Below are 21549 nucleotides of genomic sequence, written 5' to 3'. Positions count from 1 at the left end.
CTGCTCCACTACAGCCCCGCCGATGAGAAAGGGGGGCGTGCTCGGTCTTCCTTTTCCAGTAGTCCACAATCATCTCCTTTGTCTTGATCACGTTGAGGGAGAGTTTGTTGTCCTGCCACCAAACGGCCAGGTCTCTGACCTCCTCCCTATAGGCTATCTTATTGTCGTCGGTGATCTGTTGTGTCATTGGAAAACTTAATGATGGTGTTGGAGTCGAACCTGACAGTCATGAATGAACAGGGAGTACAGGAGGGGACTGATCATGTATCCCAGAGGGGCCCCCGTTTTGAGGATCAGCGTAGCGGATGTGTTGTTACCAACCCTTACCACCTGGGGCAGCCTGTCAGGAAGTCCAGGATCCAGTTGCAGAGGGAGGTGTTTAGTCCCAGGGTCCTTAGCTTCGCGATGGGCTTTGAGGGCACTATGGTGTTGAACGTTGAGCTGTAGTCAATGAATTAGAATTCTCATATAGGTGTTCCTTTTGTCCATGCATGTGGGAAAGGGCAGTGTGGAGTGCAATAGAGATCGCATCATCTGTGGATCTGTTAGGGCGGTATGCAAATTGGAGTGGGTCTAGGGTTTCTGGGATAATGGTGTTGATGTGAGCCATGACCAGCCTTTCAAAGCACTTCATGGCTAGAGACATGAGTGCTATGGGTCTATAGTCATTTAGGCAGGTTACCTTAGTGTTCTTCAGAAAAGGGACTATGGTGGTCTGCTTGGAACATGTTGGTATTACAGACTCAGACAGGGAGAGGTTGAAAATGTCAGTGAAGACACTTGCCAGTTGATCAGCGCATGCTCGGATTACAAGTCCTGGTAATCCATCTGGCCCTAGGACCTTATGAATGTTGACCTGTTTAAAGGTCTTACTCACATCGGCTGCGGAGAGCATGATCACATAGTCGTCCGGAACAGCTGATGCTCTCATGCATGTTTCAGTGTTACTTGCCTCGAAGCGAGCATAAAAGGAAATTTAGCTTGTCTGGTTGGCTCGTGTCACTGGGCAGCTCTCGGTTTTGTTTCCCTTTGTAGTCTGTAATAGTTTGCAAGCCCTGCAACATCCGGCGAGTGTCGGAGCCGGTGTAGTACGATATGATCTTAGTCCTATGTTGACACTTTGCCTGTTTTATGGTTCTTCGGATGGCATAGCGGGATTTCTTATATGCTTCCAGATTAGAGTCCCGATCCTTGAAAGCGGCAGCTCTACTCTTTAGCTCTGTAAGGGCGTTCGTCTGTAGGAGGAAGAGAAGCGGACCAAAGCGCAGCGTGGTGGTTATTCATGTTTTAATAAATCACTACACATGAACAAACTAACAAAAACAAGAAATGTGAAACCGCAAAACAGTCCTATCCTGTGACAACAAACACAGTGACAGGAACAATCACCCACAAACACACAGTGAAACCCAGGCTACCTAAGTATGATTCTCAATCAGAGACAACTAATGACACCTGCCTCTGATTGAGAACCATACTAGGCCGAAAACATAGAAATGCCCCAAAACATAGAAAAACAAACATAGACTGCCCACCCAACTCACGCCCTGACCATACTAAATAAATACAAAACAGAAATAGAGGTCAGAACGTGACAGTACCCCCCCCCAAAGGTGCGGACTCCGGCCGCAAAACCTTGACCTATAGGGGAGGGTCTGGGTGGGCGTCTGTCCGCGGTGGCGGCTCTGGCGCGGGACGCGGACCCCACTTCACCATTGTCTTAGTCCGCCTTATTGTCCGCCTCCCTGGCTTACTCACCATGACCACCCCTCTCAATGACCCCACTGGACAGAGGGGCTGCTCGGGACAGAGGGGCAGCTCGGGACAGAGGTGAAGCAGCTGCTCGGGACAGAGGGACAACTGCTCGGGACAGAGGGACAACTGCTCGGGACAGAGGGGCGATAGCAGCTCGGGACAGAGGGGCGATAGCAGCTCGGGACAGAGGGGCGATAGCAGCTCGGGACAGAGGGGCGATAGCAGCTCGGGACAGAGGGGCGGCAGCAGCTCGGGACAGAGGGGCGGCAGCAGCTTGGGACAGAGGGGCGACAGCTGCTCTGGACAGAGGGGCAGCTGCTCGGGCGGCCCCTGGCTGACTGACGGCACTGGCGGCCCCTGGCTTACTTGCGGCCCCTGGCTGACTGGCGGCACTGGCGGCCCCTGGCTTACTGGCGGCCCCTGGCTTACTGGCGGCACTGGCGGCCCCTGGCTGACTGGCGGCCCCTGGCTGACTGGCGGCACTGGCGGCCCCTGGCTGACTTGCGGCCCCTGGCTGACTGGCGGCACTGGAGGCCCCTGGCTTACTGGCGGCCCCTGGCTGACTGGCGGCACTGGCGGCCCCTGGCTGACTGGCGGCACTGGCGGCCCCTGGCTGACTGGCGGCACTGGCGGCCCCTGGCTGACTGGCGGCACTGGCGGCCCCTGGCTGACTGGCGGCCCCTGGCTGACTGGCGGCACTGGCGGCCCCTGGCTGACGGGCGGCACTGGCGGCGCTGGGCAGACGGGCGGCGCTGGCGGCGCTGGGCAGACGGGCGGCGCTGGCGGCGCTGGGCAGACGGGCGGCGTTGGCGGCGCTGGGCAGACGGGAGGCTCAGCTGGCACTGGGCAGACGGGAAGCTCAGCTGGCGCTGGGCAGACGGGAAGCTCAGCTGGCGCTGGGCAGACGGGAAGCTCAGCTGGCGCTGGGCAGACGGGAAGCTCAGCTGGCGCTGGGCAGACGGGAAGCTCAGCTGGCGCTGGGCAGACGGGAAGCTCCGGCAACGCTGGAGAAAAGGAAGGCCCTGGTAGCGCCGGAGAGGCGGGAGACTCCGGCAGCGGCGCCGGACAGGCGGGAGGCTCCGGCAGAGGCGCCAGACAGGCGGGAGGCTCCGGCAGAGCTGGAGAGGAGGGAGCCCCTGTAAGGATGGGCCGGAGAGACAGCCTGGTACGGGGGGCTGCCACCGGAGGGCTGGTGCGTGGAGGTGGTGACGGATAGACCGGACCGTGAAGGCGTACTGGAGATCTTGAGAGCAGGGCTGGCACCAACCGCCCTGGCTGGATCTTCACCCTAGCCCGGCAGATGTGGGGAGCTGGGATGTAGCGCACCGGGTTAAGCACGCGTACTGGGGACACCGTGCGCACAACTGCATAACACGGTGCCTGACCAGCACCACGCCCGCCACAGTTAGCACTGCTAGGAGCACTGTAGTGCTGAGATGGCACAGGACGTGCAAGGCTAGGGAGATGCACAGGAGGCCTGGTGAGTGAGGCTGGCACAGTCTTCACCAGACCCCTCGCACGCACCTCAGGATGAGTATGGAGAGCTGACCCCGGTGCCATTAAATCCCTGACACGCTCCGTCGGGCGAATGTCGTGCCTCATGCACCAAACCAGCAAGTCCCTCATATCACTCTCCTCCAATTTCCCCATTAACTCCTTCACAGTCTCTGCTTCGCTCACCTCCAACACCAGCTCTGGTTCTGAGCTCCTCCTTGGCTCCTCACGATAAACGGGGGGAGTTGGCTCAGGTCTGACTCCTGACTCTGCCACACTCCCCCTGTGCCCCCCTCCAAGAAATTTTTGGGGGTGACTCTCGGGCTTCCGTCCGCGCCGCCGTGCTTGCTTCTCAGAATGCCGCCTCTCTGCTTTTGCTGCCTCCAGCTCGGCCTTGGGGCGGCAATATTCTCCTGGCTTAGCCCAGGGTCCTCTCCCGTCGAGGATTTCCTCCCATGTCCAGAATTCCTTACTACGTATCTCCTGCAGCCGCTGTTGCTTCTCCTGCTGCTCCTGCCTGTTGACACGCTGCTTGGTCCTGTTGTGGTGGGTGATTCTGTAAGGGCGTTCGTCTGTAGGAGGAAGAGAAGCGGACCAAAGCGCAGCGTGGTGGTTATTCATGTTTTAATAAATCACTACACATGAACAAACTAACAAAAACAAGAAATGTGAAACCGCAAAACAGTCCTATCCTGTGACAACAAACACAGTGACAGGAACAATCACCCACAAACACACAGTGAAACCCAGGCTACCTAAGTATGATTCTCAATCAGAGACAACTAATGACACCTGCCTCTGATTGAGAACCATACTAGGCCGAAAACATAGAAATGCCCCAAAACATAGAAAAACAAACATAGACTGCCCACCCAACTCACGCCCTGACCATACTAAATAAATACAAAACAGAAATAGAGGTCAGAACGTGACAAGCTCAGTGAGGATATTGCCTGTAATCCATGGTTTCTGTGATCGGGGTATGTACTGTCACTGTGGGGACGACGTCATCGATGCACTTATTGACGAAGCCAGTGACTGATGTGGTGTACTCCTCAATGCCATCGGAAGAATCCCGGAACATATTTCAGTCTGTGCTATTGCATTCCACTCCATGGCAAGTACTAAGTCAGGAGGTGAGTAATACATTTATTAGAAATGGAGCATTGCAGTGGAATACACTTTCACATGCACAGTCATTTGGATTATGTCTCAATGGGTAGTTTTATCAAAATATAATAATAGTTTCAATAAAATAATGATATAATCTCTACCTCCAATATATTGCAATATAGAGGGATTGCTACAGTAAACCTTTCTTCAACACCCTCACTATTCTTTTAGTGTACATACTACATTTTGCCATGTTCCATTTCACATGCTACACAGTATTAGACAGTTTGTCATGTGGTCATCTCTGTCATGGTAATTGAACTAGTAATTATGTTAAGGCTGAATGGAGCCTCAAATATCTGCTGAATTCCATCTGACATGTCTGGTGTTTTTTTTGTTATTAACCCCAGGCTCCATCCATCAAGGACAAGCCAGGAGCAATAATGGCCCACACAAAGTTAATGTACATCCGCAGACACCTAGGCCAGAAAACAGTTATCAATTCTGCTCTGATTAGCAAACCAAAGACTTCATAACTTGTCTCACTCACTGCCTGTCTGTTTAGACAAAGTCCCCCCATCAAAGTCATAACTTTGCATTAAATTGTGCAGCTGAAACTGGCTAGACTAGCTTAAGAAAATAGGCAAAGGAGTCTGTCAGAATTAGATTTCGAATCTGGCATCCTGCAGTGACCCTGGACCAGTTGGACCAGTTCTATAAGGTTAGCCTACCCCCTGTAAGCAGAAAGGCTTGGGTCTGGCAGATACTGTACATCTATTTTGATCAGGCAACGGAATTTACATGAAAAGTAGCATTGACATTTACTTTACATGAGTTATTGTCGTATTTAATGTGTTTTTCAATATAGTAGTAGCCTTGGTTATCGTGGCGATACGTGTGCAATTTCATAGGGAGGATGCCTCTAGTGCACCTGCTCCTCTCTTTTATCTTCTTCAGGTATTCAACTCCATTCCCAGCGGAGGGGTTGGGGCGTTGTCTTGTTATGGACGGAGACCATAACCAGGTAACTCCCCGCCACAGCGCACGACTCCCCGGCGTATTGCAATGTTTTGTTTATTTGGCTCTCTTTCCCCGCCCCCCGAGGAAGAAATTAGTCAGGCAACACCTGTTTTCTCAGAAATGTATTGTAGGTGTGTCCTGAAAATACAAAGATGGTAGAGAGTTGTTAAAATTGAAAGTGTCATCCGAGTTTAGGCAGCGACAAGATGAAGTTTCCCGAGGTAACAACGCTTCTCTCGGTTCTGGCCGTGGTGTTTTTACGCGGGGCGCACGGTTGGGATGCGCCGCCGTTTTGTCATAGCTATGATTGTCCTGAGTTCACGGTCGTTAATAAATATGAGGTAAGTGAATATAGAGATCTATGACACATATTATAACTGATGTAAGAAGCTTGAGGTGTAGTTGTTAAATAGCCTAGCGTTGTTTTTATTTGAACAGGACTTTGAGGAACGTGCCTACCAAGTGAGCCGCTGGATAACCGTCGACAGTCAGGGTGTCTCTGACCACGACGTGAAGGCTGGATTCACGAAACTGTGGGACTACACCCAGTGGGACAATAAAGCAGGTGGATGTCTCAATGTTGTTTAAACTGCAATAATGATCTTATTGATTAATTGCACGTTCTAGCATGCAGTATTGTGTATTACTGAAATGTGCTTCAAGGAAATGTAATTTATATCAAAGTCCTTTGGCATAAAGGTGACTATTCAATACTAATGTAGCCTACAAATGTTCCATACCAATGAAATGTTAATTCCCCTATTTAGTGGACATTCGTTATTTAATTGTTTAATCATGGCATATCAAGGTTATTCGAATATAAATCAACTTATTTTAGGCCAAATAGCCTCGATTGACTCTTGGATATGGAGCCTCGGCAGTGGCTACAAAAACCGAGTGTTCCGGTTTTCAGGGGAATTGGAAAGAAAGCCTGTGACACGACTTTCGCTTTTGGACGTTAATAAGGCAACACTCCATCTTAATTCCTCCTCCACATTTACTGGATTGGTTGAACAGTGCAGAAGAGAACCTCCCCCGACAGTTTTTTTCTTCTTGGCAAGACCACTATGTATGGGGTAGTAGTTTCAGGCGTTTCTTTTACGCCTGCTAAATTAGGTTAAATGTATCAAGTTATATGTCCACAGCCGTTGGCGGCTCGGGCAGAACGGTACATATCAGGCACACAAGCAGCATAGCGCTGCAATGCTTATAGTCTACTGCAGCGATATGAAAGTGTCCCATTTGTTCTATGACAAACACACGTCGATTTGTTCCGAATTTAAAATAAATAAAATTGAACACAATGTGAAGAAATCACTTTGTTCACCATAAAGGGACACACTTTATATTATATGAAAACTGGGATTGTGACAAATCAGTTGATTCGCTAGCCAACTCCGGTACATTCAGTGGGAGAGAGAGACAACAATGAATGAGAGCAGTCCACCAGGAAATTAGTATGATTTCCCGTATCACTAGTAATCTAAAAAATGATTACAGTATAAGGCAGCTCAAATCGTATATCATGTTAATTGTAAAGTTGAGTATATGTAGATTAAGCCCTATTCCCCTATTTTTCATTAATAGGTTGTTCATAGCATATGAGATTTGAAAATAAAATCTACGATGTACTATTTTTCATTTTATTTACTATAGCAGTGCATACTAGTGGACAAATTGCACACAAATCATAGATAAATAATAAATACCCCAAAAAGCAGGACATCTGAACTGTACATGTCATTACTAGGTACTGTTTATGGCCCTCTTATGAAGATATGTTAAATATGACCATCCACTTAACACTCAACATTAAAGAGAAAAATACCTATTATTACACAGGAAGCCTAGTAACAGACAAGTGCAGTGTAATAACAGTAGCCTACACAACTGGAAGCCTACCTGTTGGAATGCACAATTTCAATATTTAAAATATTAACTTAAAATCTTTAAATTAAACTTTTCTAAAGGATGAATAATTTGAATGAATATGATCTTTCAATGAATCATTTTTATCTGATTTTTGGTTGTAAAATGTATGTCGTGTTTTTTTATCATTCCTTCTCAGGTGAACATGTCAATACTTATACCTGGCCTGCACTTATTTCTACGACTGAGGTAGAGGATGGTGGGGAGAAGCATGCATCTCTCTCTTTCTATGTGTCTCCAGAAGATACAGTCCTCCCCACTCCCAATGATGCCTCAATCAGGAACGAGACTATGCCTGCCTGCACCATATATGTCAGGTGAAGAACCACCATTGCCATCCTGTTTCACTAACTAGGGGCCAAATCCTGCTGTAGAAGTTTAAGTCCATGTCTCTGTTTTTTAACTCTCTTTCTCTCTCTCTCAGGACTTTCAGTGGTTTTCCGTCAGAGTACAACTTCCAGGAAAATTTGAAGAAGCTACGTGATGCCCTGACACAGGCTGGGAAAGCATTTGACTCCCACCGGTTCACCGCGGCAGGGTATGAAGGCCCGTGGACTCTGATTGACCGACACAATGAGGTCTGGATCCACGCCGCCTGAGGAAGGCAGATGAAACTAATAAACACAGAGATTTAAAATTCCAAACAAATGTTCAATGGTGGGTACACTTGCCCATGCATATAGTGTGAGCCATTTGGAATGTTCAATTAGTACGCTATGAAAGTTGATATGTCAACTACAAAATGTCACTGGTGTATTGCCTTAAACTAAATGATTTGCTACCTCAGAATGCTGTAGCTACTTTTATCTCATCCAACCATGGCAATTTCTAAATTGGGTTGAGGGACTTCTAGTATACGTGTGAAGCCATTACTGTGTCTCATAGAAAAACATACTAGAGTTTCTTCACTTTGGGGGAGTGGCTTTCTATAGTCTTTACTAGCTAAATATATTTTTGGGCACCTGTTCTGTTAATTATAATCCTTCAATCATCTAACTGTTGCAAGTCAAACAGAGCAGGTTTAGTAAAATATAGATTCAGTATTGTAATCCACAAACACAAGATGCAGTTTTTTAAACATCAATCCCTAGCATTTTATCAGCAATCTTTATTTACACTATGAATGATTTGTTCTATAAACGATTTGGTCTTTCTACTGCCACTTATATGCCTAGTCCCTTGTAAAATATATTTTGCAATCTCAATGGCCTGCTCCTGGGTAAATAAAGGTCAGATGAGAACGATAACAACATAACATGCTGTATAAGAATGTGAAGTTAGTCCACAGTCTCAGGTTAATTTTCTGCCAGAGTGATTAGAAAGCGACTGGTTGTAGGAATGTTGTGCAGCAAGTAACCTCAAAAGTACCTAGCCGCATTCTCAGAATATTCTCAATTTCCGCAAGAGATCATCACAGTAAAGACACATGAGAAGCTTACATATTATATAATCTAGTGAGGAGTGATACTTACAGATATATGTACTTTTGTACCCGCAAATTACTTTACTTATATATTAATGTAAATCAATAAAAATATAAGTATACCCAGCTTTGCTTTAAGAATATTTTGTTGACAAGGAACAAGGAAGTGGTTGGATACATGTCAGACATGACAATGTTGTGCTGTTTTTCATTTTTCACCAAAATGATTTACATCTACCCTGAATCAAATCAAATGTATTTATATAGCCCTTCTTACATCAGCTGATATATCAAAGTGCTGTACAGAAACCCAGCCTAAAACCCCAAACAGCAAGCAATGCAGGTGTAGAAGCACGGTGGCTAGGCAAAACTCCCTAGAAAGGCTGAAACCTAGAGAGGAACCAGGCTATGAGGGGTGGCCAGTCCTCTTCTGGCTGTGCCAGGTGGAGATTATAACAGAACATGGCCAAGATGTTCAAATGTTCATAATTGACCAGCATGGTCAAATAATAATAATCACAGTAGTTGTCGAGGGTGCAACAGGTCAGCACCTCAGGAGTAAATGTCAGTTGGCTTTTCATAGCCGATCATTAAGAGTATCTCTACCGCTCCTGTTGTCTCTAGAGAGTTGAAAACAGCAGGTCTGGGACAGGTAGCACGTCCGGTGAACAGGTCAGGGTTCCATAGCCGCAGGCAGAACAGTTGAAACTGGAGCAGCAGCTCGGCCAGGTGGACTGGGGACAGCGAGGAATCATCATGCCAGGTAGTCCTGAGGCATGGTCCTAGGGCTCAGGTCCCCGAGAGAGAGAAAGAAAGAGAGAATTAGAGAGAGCATACTTAAATTCACACAGGACACTGGATAAGACAGGAGAAGTACTCCAGATATAACAGACTGACCCTAGCCCCCCGACACATAAACTACTGCAGCATAAATACTGGAGGCTGAGACAGGAGAGGTCAGGAGACACTGTGGCCCCATCCGATGATACCCCCGGACAGGGCCAAACAGGCAGGATATAACCCCACCCACTTTGCCAAAGCACAGCCCCCACACCACTAGAGGGATATCTTCAACCACCAATTTACCATCCTGAGACAAGGCCAAGTATAGCCCACAAAGATCTCTGCCATGGCACAACACAAGGAGGGGCGCCAACCCAGACAGGAAGATCACGTCAGTGACTCAACCCACTCAAGTGATGCACCCCTCCTAGGGACGGCATGGAAGAGCACCAGTAAGCCAGTGACTCAGCCCCTTTAATAGGGTTAGAGTACCCCACCATACCAGATCGACCACTTCTGTTTTGACCATCTAACCCCCACCCTCAAAATAGCCTATGTGAAGTATGTGAATTTTCTTATTTTATGTGTTGTGTTATGTTTGTTTTATATTTGGACATTCCTTTTAGACTGTGCCAAATATGTTTACGGACCCTTTTCAATGGTATTGACTGTCTTGTACTAAGAGCTGAATACTAAATTGAGATTCACACTGCCATGTACAAACCTAATCTTCCTTTCACTGAAACTGCACATCATCTGCATATTAAATGAGCTTGTATGGACAGGAACCCTAGCTGCTTTGAAATTGTTCATCCCTGCCTGTAAACAAGCCTGGTTTGAATCTCGCCCTCATCAACCCACTTGACCTACCACTGAAACTGAGTTAATTAATGACCTATTGTATCTGTAGTGGGGGTGATAACAAATTACTAATGTGCTCATCGATTCTGATAATTCAGAAATGTTTATCTTTTATAGCATGACCATCTAGTGATTGCCCTCTACAGGTGAGCAGGAGCAGTATTTTTAAGCACAAAACTGTGGGTAAACTGTTGGTATGGCATTGATTTGAATCAGTAGGCTGCATGGCTGTGTGTTGTCAGGAGGGGTAATCTGGGTTAGCCAACAAGGGACAAAGCTATGTGGGTTTGGTATGTGACTGATTCAGGAACAGCCTAATTGGGCCCCAGTGTTTCCCAAAGGACCAAGAATTGTGATGACGTTGCTTGTTTACTTCCTGGTTTGGCTTATTTGTGCTGGAGCAGAGAAATAGGAGCCAGCCATCACCTGATCACTGCAGTGTTACATACAAACAGAACAGAGGGAGACAGGAGAGGAACGGAAAGGAGAGTTATACCTACCATCTCACAGATTATTTATAAAAGACAACTCTTTAAGTAGACATTAGTAGGGAGTCTGTAAGAAGCGTTATGGTACTACGCAGCCATCATTTCATTTGCCTGCTGTGGTGTACAATTATGTCCTGTAGATGGTGGTGTTGCTTTTCTGGATTGTAGCTTTGTCAAAGGTAACAATTACTGACAGTAGTGGAAAAACAGGTTTCTGCATCATCTCATTAGAGATACAAGGTTCTTGGAATTGTTGTTGGAAATATTAATGAAAGTTGTTGGAAATATTAATGAAATTGAGATGATTTATTGATTATAGCTGCTATATGTTTTATGTCAGCCTCCAAAACCTGCACTGTTGATAACAATTCAATTCCAAGGGTGTGCGTGCACATGTGCGTTTGTGAGCGAGTGTGTTGGTGTGTGTGCATGGCAGGACTGGAAGTGTTAAGTGTGTGACTACAGTGTGTTCACACTATACATCGGCATCGCTTGGTGAAACATCGGAAGCCATTCACTTTCAATGGAAGGAAAGCAAGAGAAGTGGAGTGGGTGGGGAACCGTTGAGTGATGCGAGCATGGGCGAGGGAGCTGAACAAGGTAGGACTAAAATTGGGTAAATCTGAACTTCATGTAAATCCTCTGCAATATTACAACTCGAGTGACCAATCGAAGCTCACCATAGCTTCCAGCCCCTACTGGATTAGCTGAAAATGGCTGTTGATACCTAGCACTACCTAGCTTGCTTGCTAGTTAGCATCCACATGAGGGAGAAGCTAGCGTGGCTAGGCGAGTGCCACTTGTGTAGTCAAAACCGGGCTTTCAATCCATAATGCTGAAGTTTAGCGTTACAGCGTGATTGAAATTTTAAAGTCAATTGCACTTCCTGATTTGGCCTCGTTTTTCATCAATGCTCATTAAGAAATGTTAGTGGCCATTACAGAAGGCAAACGAGAGTTGTCTTGGGGGTGTGGTTAGATATGGGTGATTCTTGGGTGTGACTTTGTCATTCAATCACAACAAACAAGTGCAGTACTGTTATATAAATATTCATACACATAGCTCATATAAACAAAGACATTCCGTCGTAAGAACACATACACCCAGCCATAAGACTGACCCCCTCTTCCTTATATAAACACACATCTCATCTCCCTCTAACTGGCCGGTCCCAAGAGCAAAGAACTGTTGCTGTGCACCAATGGGGCCCGCTCTGGCTAGAGCAAGGCCCGCCTCCAACCCTCCGACCAGTCAAGAAGACCGAAACGACAAGACTCCACCTACTTTATTCTATGTATAAAAATGTATGTAACCATTGTATAGGTCTCTTTTTCACCTGGCTCCTTGCCGAGTTATGTGAACTAGGTCCGTGCACGTAAAACTGCGGGACAAGATATCTCTGACTCATTAAAACTGTCTTTTGTTACAACTGAAATCCACTCTGTCCAACGTCCGTGATTTGGTCTCAACTCTCCAGTTTTTGAACACTAACAGTACTGAAAAGAGCAAAGTAAGATAAGCTAGCTTTGCTAAGGAGAGAGCGAAGTTTTGAAGTTGAGGACTTCTCCCCTCCTGACTGACTCACCATCTCAAGAAGGTCAGATAATTCAGTTATATGTGTAGGCTGAAGCCTGCGCTGACATTGTGTTTTAGCTAAACTGACAGCAGCTACCATGCATAGCTTGGTGATAGCTGAACCTGGCTATACAATCTAGATTATATTTCTATGCCAAATCAGTTATGTCAAGATAGCAAGAGCCAGTGTCTGGAATGTGTATTATAAGACACTCATTCTACACTGAACAAAAATATAAACGCCACATGCAACAATTTCAAAGATTTTACTGAGTTACAGTACATATAAGGAAATCAGTCAATTGAAATAAATTCATTACGCCCTAATCTATGGATTTCACATGAATGGGAATACAGATATGCATCTGTTGGTCACAGATACCTTAAACAAGAAAGGTAGGGGCGTGAATCAGAAAACCAGTCAGTATCTGGTGTGACCACCATTTACCTCATGCAGCGTGACACATCTCCTGATTAGCCTGTTGATTGTGGCCTGTGGAATGTTGTCCCACTCCTCTTCAATGGCTGTGCGAAGTTGCTGGATATTGGCGGGAACTGGAACACAGTACACATTGATCCAGAGTATCGCAAACATGCTCAATGGGTGACAGGTCTGGTGAGTATGCAAGCCATGGAAGAACTGGGGCTTTTTCAGCTTCAAGGAATTGTATACAGATCCTTGCGACATGGGGCTGTGCATTATCATGCTGAAACATGAGGTCATGGCGGCAGATGAATGGCACGACAATGGGCCTCAGGATTTCGTCACGTGTGTTCAAATTTCCATTGATAAAATGCAGTTGTGTTCATTGTCCGTAGCTTATGTCTGCCCATACCATAACCCCACCGCCACAATGGGACACTCTCCAATACTGTGGAGACGATACCAACTACTGGGAGTTGAATGCACACAGTCTTCAGTCAGCTCAGCTGTCCTACAACACAATATTCTATAACTGGCTCGTCTCGTCTCTCCTTGTGTCCGCTGGTAAATCTTTCCCGGAAGACAAATCCCAGAACTAATATCCCTACATGTGGATATTGCACAAACATCGCCCAGATTGACTGTACATACATCAACAAAAAAATGTATGAATGTGTTCGTGTTACAAAGAAAAAAACATTTTCTGCTGTAATTATCATATTAATGTGCTTATAAAGACAACACTTAACCTAACATATCAGTTGTGCGGAGTACAACTTCAGCTATCTAACCAGAACTAGAATGGCATTTCTATTTCTATGGTCCATTTGCCCAAATCTTAGGATTGGGCTGTCTAACACACTGACACGATTGGGTTCAGGTCCAGGCTCTGGCTGGGTCACTCAAGGACATTCAGAAACTTGTCCCAAAGACACTCCTGCGTTGTCTTGGCTGTGTGCTTAAGGTCATTCTCCTGCTGGAAGGTGAACCTTCACCCAAGTCTGAGGTCCTGAATGCTCTGGAGCAGGTTTTCATTAAGGATCTCTCTGTACTTTGCTCCATTCATCTTTGCCTCAATCCTGACTAAGGTAGTAGTTTTGGAATTAAGGTAGTAGTTTTGGAATTGTTAGCTAGATTACTTGTTGGTTATTACTGCATTGTCGGAACTAGAAGCACAAGCATTTCGCTACACTCGCATTAACATCTGCTAACCATGTGTATGTGACAAATAAAATTTGATTTGATTTGATTTGACTAGTCTCCCAGTCACTGCCGCTGAAAAACATCCCCACATGATGATGCTGCCACCACCATCCTTCAGACATGACGCTTGTCCTTCAAGCCAAAGAGTTCAATCTTGGTTTCATCAGACCCGAGAATACTGTTTCTCATGGTCTGAGAGTCTTTAGGTGCCTTTTGGCAAACTCCAAGCAGGCTGTCATGTGCCTTTTACTAAGGAGTGGGTCTGTCTGGCCACTCTACCATGAAGGCCTGATTGGTGGAGTCCTGCAGATAACCTTCTGGAAGGTTCTCCCATCTCCACAGAGGAACTCTGGAGCTCTGTCAGAGTGACCATCGGGTTCTTAGTCACCTCCCTGACCAAGGCCCTTCTCCAACGATTGCTCAGTTTGGCCGGGCGGCCAGCTCTAGGAAGAGTCTTGGTGGTTCCAAACTTCTTCCATTTAAGAATGATGGAGGCCGCTGTGTTCTTGGGGACCTTCAATGCTGCAGACATTTTTTGGTACCCACCCAGATATGTGCCTCAACACAATCCTGTCTCCGAGCTCTACGGACAATTCCTTCAATCTCATGGCTTGTTTTTGCTCTGACATGCATTGTCAAGTGTGGGACAGGTGTGTGCCTTTCCAAATCATGTCCAATCAACATAATTTACCACAGGTGGACTCCAATCAAGTTGTAGGAATCTCATAGCAAATGGTCTGAATACTTATTTAAAGAAGGTATTTCTGTTTTATATTTTTATTAACTTTTCCAAAAAAAATCGAAAAAACAGTTTTTGCTGTCATTATGGGGTATTGTGTGTAGATTGATGAGGAAAACAATTAATGTAATACATTTAAGAATAAGGCTGTAACGTAACAAAATGTGGAAAATGTCAAAGGGTCTGAATACTTTCCGAATGTATTGCAGTTGTAGCAAAATGCTTGTGTTCCTAGCTCCAACAATGCAGTAGTATCTAACAATTCACAACAATACACACAAATCTAAAGGTAAAAGAATGGAATTAAGAAATATATAAATATTAGGATGAACTATGTCAGAGTTGCATTGACTAAAGTACAGTAGAATAGAATACAGTATATACATACACTAACAGTCAAAAGTTCTTCAAATACACAACGTTTGCCTTGGTGAAAGGTTGAACAATCTTGTCATTCTCTCATCGAGCTTCATGAGGTAGTCAGCTGGAAAGCATTTCAATGAACAGGTGTGCCTTCTTAAAAGGTCATTTGTGGATTTTGTTCCATCTTAATGGGTTTGAGCCAATCAGTTATTGTGACAAGGTAGGGTTGGTAAACAGAAGATAGCCCTATTTTGTAAAATACCAGGTCCATATTATGTCAAGAACAGCTCAAATAAGCAAAGAGAAAGTCCATCATTACTTTAAGACATGAAAAATGTCAACAACTTTGAAAGTTTCTTTATGTGCAGTCGCAAAACTCATCAAGTGCTATGATGAAACTGGCTCTCATGAGTACCGCCACAGGAATGGAAGACCCAGAGTTACCTCTGCTGCAGAGGATAAATTCATTAGAGTTACCAGACTCAGAAATTGCAGTCCAAAAAAATGCTTCACAAAGGTCAAACAACAGACACATCTCAACATCAACTGTTCAGAGGAGACTGTGTGAATCAGGCCTTCATGGTCGATTTGCTGCAAAGAAACCACTACTAAAGGAAATCAATAAGTAGAAGAGACTTGCTTGGACCAAGAAACATGAGCAATTGACCTTAGACCGGTGGAAATGTATAATTTGGTCTGGAGTACAAATTTGAGCTTTTTAGTTCCAGCTGCCGTGTCTTTGTGAGACGCAGAGTAGGTGAACGGATGATCTGCCCATGTGTGGTTCCCACCGTGAAGCATGCAGGAGGAGGTTTGATGGTGTGGGGGTGCTTTGCTGGTGACACTGTCTGTGATTTATTTAGAATTTAAGGCACACTTAACCAGCATGGCTACCACAGCATTATGCATACGCCATCTCATCTGGTTTGGGCTTAGTGGGACTATCATTTGTTTTTCAACAGGACAATGACCTGACACACCTCCAGGCTGTGTAAGGGCTATTTTACCAAGGAGAGTGATGGAGTGCTGCATCAGATGACCTGGCCTCCACAATCCCCTGACCTCAACAGAGTGAAGGAAAAGCAGCCAACAAGTGTTCAGCATATGTGGAAACTCCTTCAAGACAGTTGGAAGAACATTCCAGGTGAAGCTGGTTGAGAGAATGCCAAGAGTGTGCAAAGCTGTCATCAAGGCAAAGGGTGGCTACTTGAACAATCTCAAATATAAAATATATTTTGATTTGTTTGAACATGTTTTTGGTTACTACATGATTCCATATGTGTTATTTCATTGTTGTGATATCTTCACTATTATTCTACAATGTAGAAAATAGTAAAAAATAAAGAAAAACCCTTGAATTAGTAGGTGTTCTAAAACTTTTAACTGGTAGTGTGTGAAATGAATAAAGCAGTATGTAAACATTATTAACTCGTGTTCCATTATTAAAGTGACTAGTGTTCCATTATTAAAGTGACCAGTGATTCCATGTCTATGTATATTGGGCAGCAGCCTCTAATGGGCAGGGTTGAGTAACCAGGTGGTAGCCGGCTAGTGATGGCTATTTAACCGTCTGAAGAGATAGAAGCTGTTTTTCAGTCTTTCTATCCCAGCTGTGATGCACCTGTACTGATCTCACCTTCTGGATAGTCGCGGGGTGAACAGGCTGTGGCACAAGGGGTTGATATCCTTGATTGTCTTTTTGGCCTTCCTGTGATACCGGGTGCTGTAGGTGTCCTGGTGTCAGGTAGTGTACTGGGCAGACCGCACCACCCTTTGGAGAGCCCTGCGGTTGCGGGCGGTGCAGTTGCCGTACCAGCCTGTGATACAGACTGGCAAGATGCTCTCAATTGTGCATCTGTAAATATTTGATGGTCTTAGGGGCCAAGCCAAATTTCTTCAGCCTCCTGAGAGGGTACTGTTTTTTCAGCCTCTGTGCAGGGGTACTGTTGTAGTCAGACATGAGAGTTAGCTAGTACCACCATAGCTGCATTAAATATGTATTTATGCCCTAGACATGGGTTGCACCTCGGAGGCTAATGTGACTGTTTAGTTTAAATTACATTCATTTATAGCGGCTTGGAAATATCATGACATTGCTTATGTAGGCAAATGAGAAGGAAAAAACGTTGCCATATTATAATGTCGTCAAATTTAATTCAGAGTGATTACTGTTACTAGCAAAGTTTGTCAAAAATAGCTAGCAATGCTAATGTTAGCTACCTAAAATACAGTGGTCCCCTCAATCTTAGTTAGCTGGCTAATGTTATATTGCATTTAAAGTCAATCTGGCAACATCACAATCATTAGGTAGCTAATGTCAGCTATCCTAGCAATGATAGTGATAATGATTATCAAAATATACATAACCAGATACATAACCAGCAGTCTATGGTCTAGCTACCAGTATATTCACCATGATTGGGGACCAATTCTCACCACCTATTCGACACAGTAGGGTCCTTAATGATTTTTTTAAAAAAAACGTCATTTAACTTGGCAAGTCAGTTAAGAACAAATTCTTATTTACAATGACGGCCTACCCCTATGGGACTCCCAATCACAGCCGCTTGTGATACAGCCTGGAATCAAACCAGAGTATGTAGTGACGCCTCTAACACTGAGATGCAGTGTCTTTCGGGAGCCCCTTTAGCAGGGCAGGCAAACCATAGTAAACTGTGCATCCTGCTGGTAGCATGCATTGTCGAACCAGACCCAGAGGCATGGTAAATCCGTACAGGGCTTTTCAGTCTCAAATAGCCATGATTCTTTGAACGCGCTGGGGGTGATGAAACAATTGAGCCCCATTCAATGAAGGGAAGCGCGGTGGGCGGAAGGGTGATTTACACGTGGAGCGTGGCAAAAGGGGGCATGAATTGTTGACATAATTGTAATCCAAACTCATCCTTCATCTACTCGTGACGCACACAGGTTCCAATCTCCGTTTTAGACCAGACTCCGTTGACATTAGAATAAAGGTTTCTGACTCATATCGATGCCACATAGCGATTTTTCTTTTTTAGGGCAGATGTTTTTTAAATACAATGTACCCGCGTTACATGGAACACCAAACCGGCTACGCGCGTGCGCCATCGTGAATAAATTAATTTTGTCCCCCTACACCAAACGCGATCAAGACACGCAGGTTAAAATATCAAAACAAACTCTGAACCAATGACATTAATTTGGTTACAGGTCGAAAACCATTAAACATTTATGGCAATTTAGGTAGTTAGCTTGCACTTGCAGGCTCCGACAATTAATTCACACATAAAACGGTCAACCGAATCGTTTCTAGTCATCTCTCCTCCCTCCAGCCTTTTTCATCTTTGAGTTTATATGGTGATTAGCATCTTAACTTTCATAGTATTACCTCTACAACCGGCAACATAGTTCATCTTTCAATCACCCACGTGGGTATAACCAATGAGGAGATGGCAAGTGGGTACCTGCTTCTATAAACCAATGAGGAGATGGGAGAGGCAGAAGTTGCAGCTCGATCTGCGTTAGAAATAGGAATGACTTCTATTTTAGCCCTTGGCAACGCAGACGCTCATTGACGCGCATGAGCAGTGAAGGTGCAATAATTGAATAACATAGATTTCTAAATTTATTTTGTTCTCGAGCGGCGTGGTCAACTTGTTAGCAGTAGACTGCATTCACGGTCGACACCGTCTCTGCCTATATGCTGACTACACGCAGCGCGTAGGTACCCGCGGCCACTAGGGAGCCTGTCATGCTAAATAATGTACCCCAGCCAAATAGTGTCCCCCACTACATCACAATGGGATTCGATTAACTATTAGCTTTCGTTGCCATATCAATTGTGGGATGACCTAATGATTGGAAATTTGGAGATCATTACAGCCTAAATGACATTCTTTTAATTATCGCTATGCAAACAAGGCTAATTTCCACGACAATTTTGCTGTTTATACAGTTTTATTTAGCTAATAAAATGAAAACATCCATTAACATTACAACATGAAATCCATGTCTGGACATTGTTACGTTTCATAAATGGCAAAGAAAACATGTAATTTGCTTGACACATTAGTTACTTACCTTACAGATATTGAAGTCAGCTAATTTCCACTCCATTCACATGCAAATCCGGTTGATGCATACACGCTTGTCTTGTCCTTTTAAAAAATGTTAACCTGCCCTTCTCTTGTCTACACTGAAATAATATAATTTCAGTAGTCCTCTATTATAATTCATTTTTTTCTATCGCGCATACAGTAGCTCATTGGTACACCCTTGTGGTTGAATATATACAGTGGGGCAAAAAAGTATTTAGTCAGCCACCAATTGTGCAAGTTCTCCCACTTAAAAAGATGAGAGAGGCCTGTAATTTTCAACATAGGTACACTTCAGCTATGACAGACAAAATGAGAATAAAAAATCCAGAAAAATCACATTGTAGGATTTTTAATGAATTTATTTGCAAATTATGGTGGAAAATAAGTTGATGTTATTCTTGTTGTTATTCACTAGGGTTAATGTTTTAATAAGATAATTAAATTCAATCAGAAAAATGTGTAATTTTGGTATACAATTTTGGAATTTGTGTTTGTGTATAAAGTATTTGGCAACAAGAATAAAAAAAATCAACAATCATTTCAGTGGTTTTGTTATCCTTGCAATAGTAACATATTATTATGTTATTATTATGTTATCTCATGTTCTTTTGTATTTAGTGTTCAGTTAATTAAAGGAAATATAAACACGTACCACGCTGCGCTTTGGCCTACTCCTTCTTCCTCAGATGAACATCGTTACAATAACCATGTTCCAGAAAAACTTTCCTCTCGGTGTAAGTTGTTTTTTTTGAATGAAGAATTTGTCTTGTATATTTATTGCAACAAGATCTCTCAAGTAAGCCCACACCTTCCAATCTGAGTTCTGGATAAACTTTTTGATCATTCCCAAAATCAAGATGAGTTTTCATAAGTGTAGTTACACCACTGGGAACGGCTTTGATCACAGAAATAAACTCTCTGAAAGGTATTGGAAACTCTTTCAATGTTATAAATTGTTATTGAAAATATCAAGAACAAAGTCAATATTCCTGCCAGCTGGGGTAGAACAATGACTTATTCCTTATGTCTGAATTATTCCACAAAAGAGCTTTATGAGGGGAAAAATTGTGCAGGAAACATATTTTCCAGGCCATTAAAGCTTGTTGGTGAAACCTAGGCAATTTAGCAGGTAATCTTTCAGGAATTACATTTCAGTAAAAATTTATTAAACACATTATTTGGAATGAAATACCATATTGAATAAGTATCGATCAAACATTTGAAAGTGTTATTTATGTCAACAAAATCCAACATTTCTAGACTGCCTTCAGCTCTTTTGTTAGAAAGAACAGATTTTTTTTAGTTTGTGAGACTTATTTTTCCAGATGAAGTCAAAGGTCTTATTGATCTCTTTACAAGTAGCTGGATTTACACATAATGATAATGAGGGGTACACAAAACGAGACAGTCCCTCTGCCTTGGACAGAAGTACTCTCCCAAGTATGGAAAGATCTCTTTCTAGCCAATTATTAAATATATTTTTAGTTCTCTTAATTTTAGGAGAGAAATTCAAATGTCTGACTAAGTGGTTTTTTGACAGATGTATTCCTAAATATTTAACACAGTCCTTTACAGGAATATTTTCTATTTCTTTATCATCGGAGTCAAATAAACATAAGATTTCACATTTACAAACATTCAGCATTAATCCCATGCAATAGAAAATGCAGTTATAGCATTAAGGGCATGTGCGACCTGGTCTTTGTCTCTTAAGAAAATAGTAGTATCATCAGCCAGTTGAGAAATGTTGATTTATTTGTTAAAAATGTTTAAGCCATGCAAATGTGCATTATTCAGAATATCTATAGATAGAAGTTCCATAACCAAAATGAATAAAAATGGCGAAACTGGTCATCCCTGTCATACACTTCTTTTCAAATCTTTTGGAAGTATTAAGGTTTAGTAGCACAGAACTATTTATATCTTTGTAAAACATGCAAATTACTTTAATAAAATGTTCACCAAATCCAAAAAGCTTAAGAGATCTTAAGAGAAATTCATGTTCAATTGTGTCAAAGGCTTTACAGAAGTCCAGAAATAGGACAACCGCATCTGAGTCAATTGCATCTGAATAATCTATAAGGTCCAAGACTAAACAAATGTTAGAGCTTATGTGACGGCCCTTCATAAATCCTGTTTGAGTCCCATTTATAGTGGTATCTATTAATTTCTTTAATTTTTTGGCATAAACCAGAGCAATCAATTTGTAATCAACATTTAATAAAGTAATTGGTCTCCAATTGCCAATGAGTGAAGGGTCTTTATCAGGCTTCGGAATCAATGAAATAAGGCCCTGTTTC

General features: G+C 43.7%; 1 protein-coding gene and 1 long non-coding RNA gene across 2 annotated transcripts in view; one reads left to right on the top strand and one right to left on the bottom strand.

Moving 5' to 3' along the window:
* LOC149985636 (uncharacterized) overlaps positions 1–21549 on the bottom strand; it is a 240540-nt gene that overhangs the window by 130801 nt on the left and 88190 nt on the right. The window lies entirely within an intron of this gene.
* Positions 5375–8860, top strand: soul2 (heme-binding protein soul2). Its single transcript, XM_021610726.3, has 4 exons — positions 5375–5723; positions 5821–5947; positions 7451–7628; positions 7736–8860. The coding sequence occupies exons 1-4, from the start codon at positions 5589–5591 to the stop codon at positions 7908–7910; spliced, it is 615 nt and encodes a 204-aa protein (XP_021466401.2). The 5' UTR covers positions 5375–5588; the 3' UTR covers positions 7911–8860.

This window comes from Oncorhynchus mykiss, chromosome 1, assembly GCF_057628025.1.
Source record: "Oncorhynchus mykiss isolate SJ-2025 chromosome 1, ASM5762802v1, whole genome shotgun sequence".
NCBI lineage: Eukaryota > Metazoa > Chordata > Actinopteri > Salmoniformes > Salmonidae > Oncorhynchus > Oncorhynchus mykiss.
This window is presented reverse-complemented; position numbering and strand designations above follow the sequence as displayed.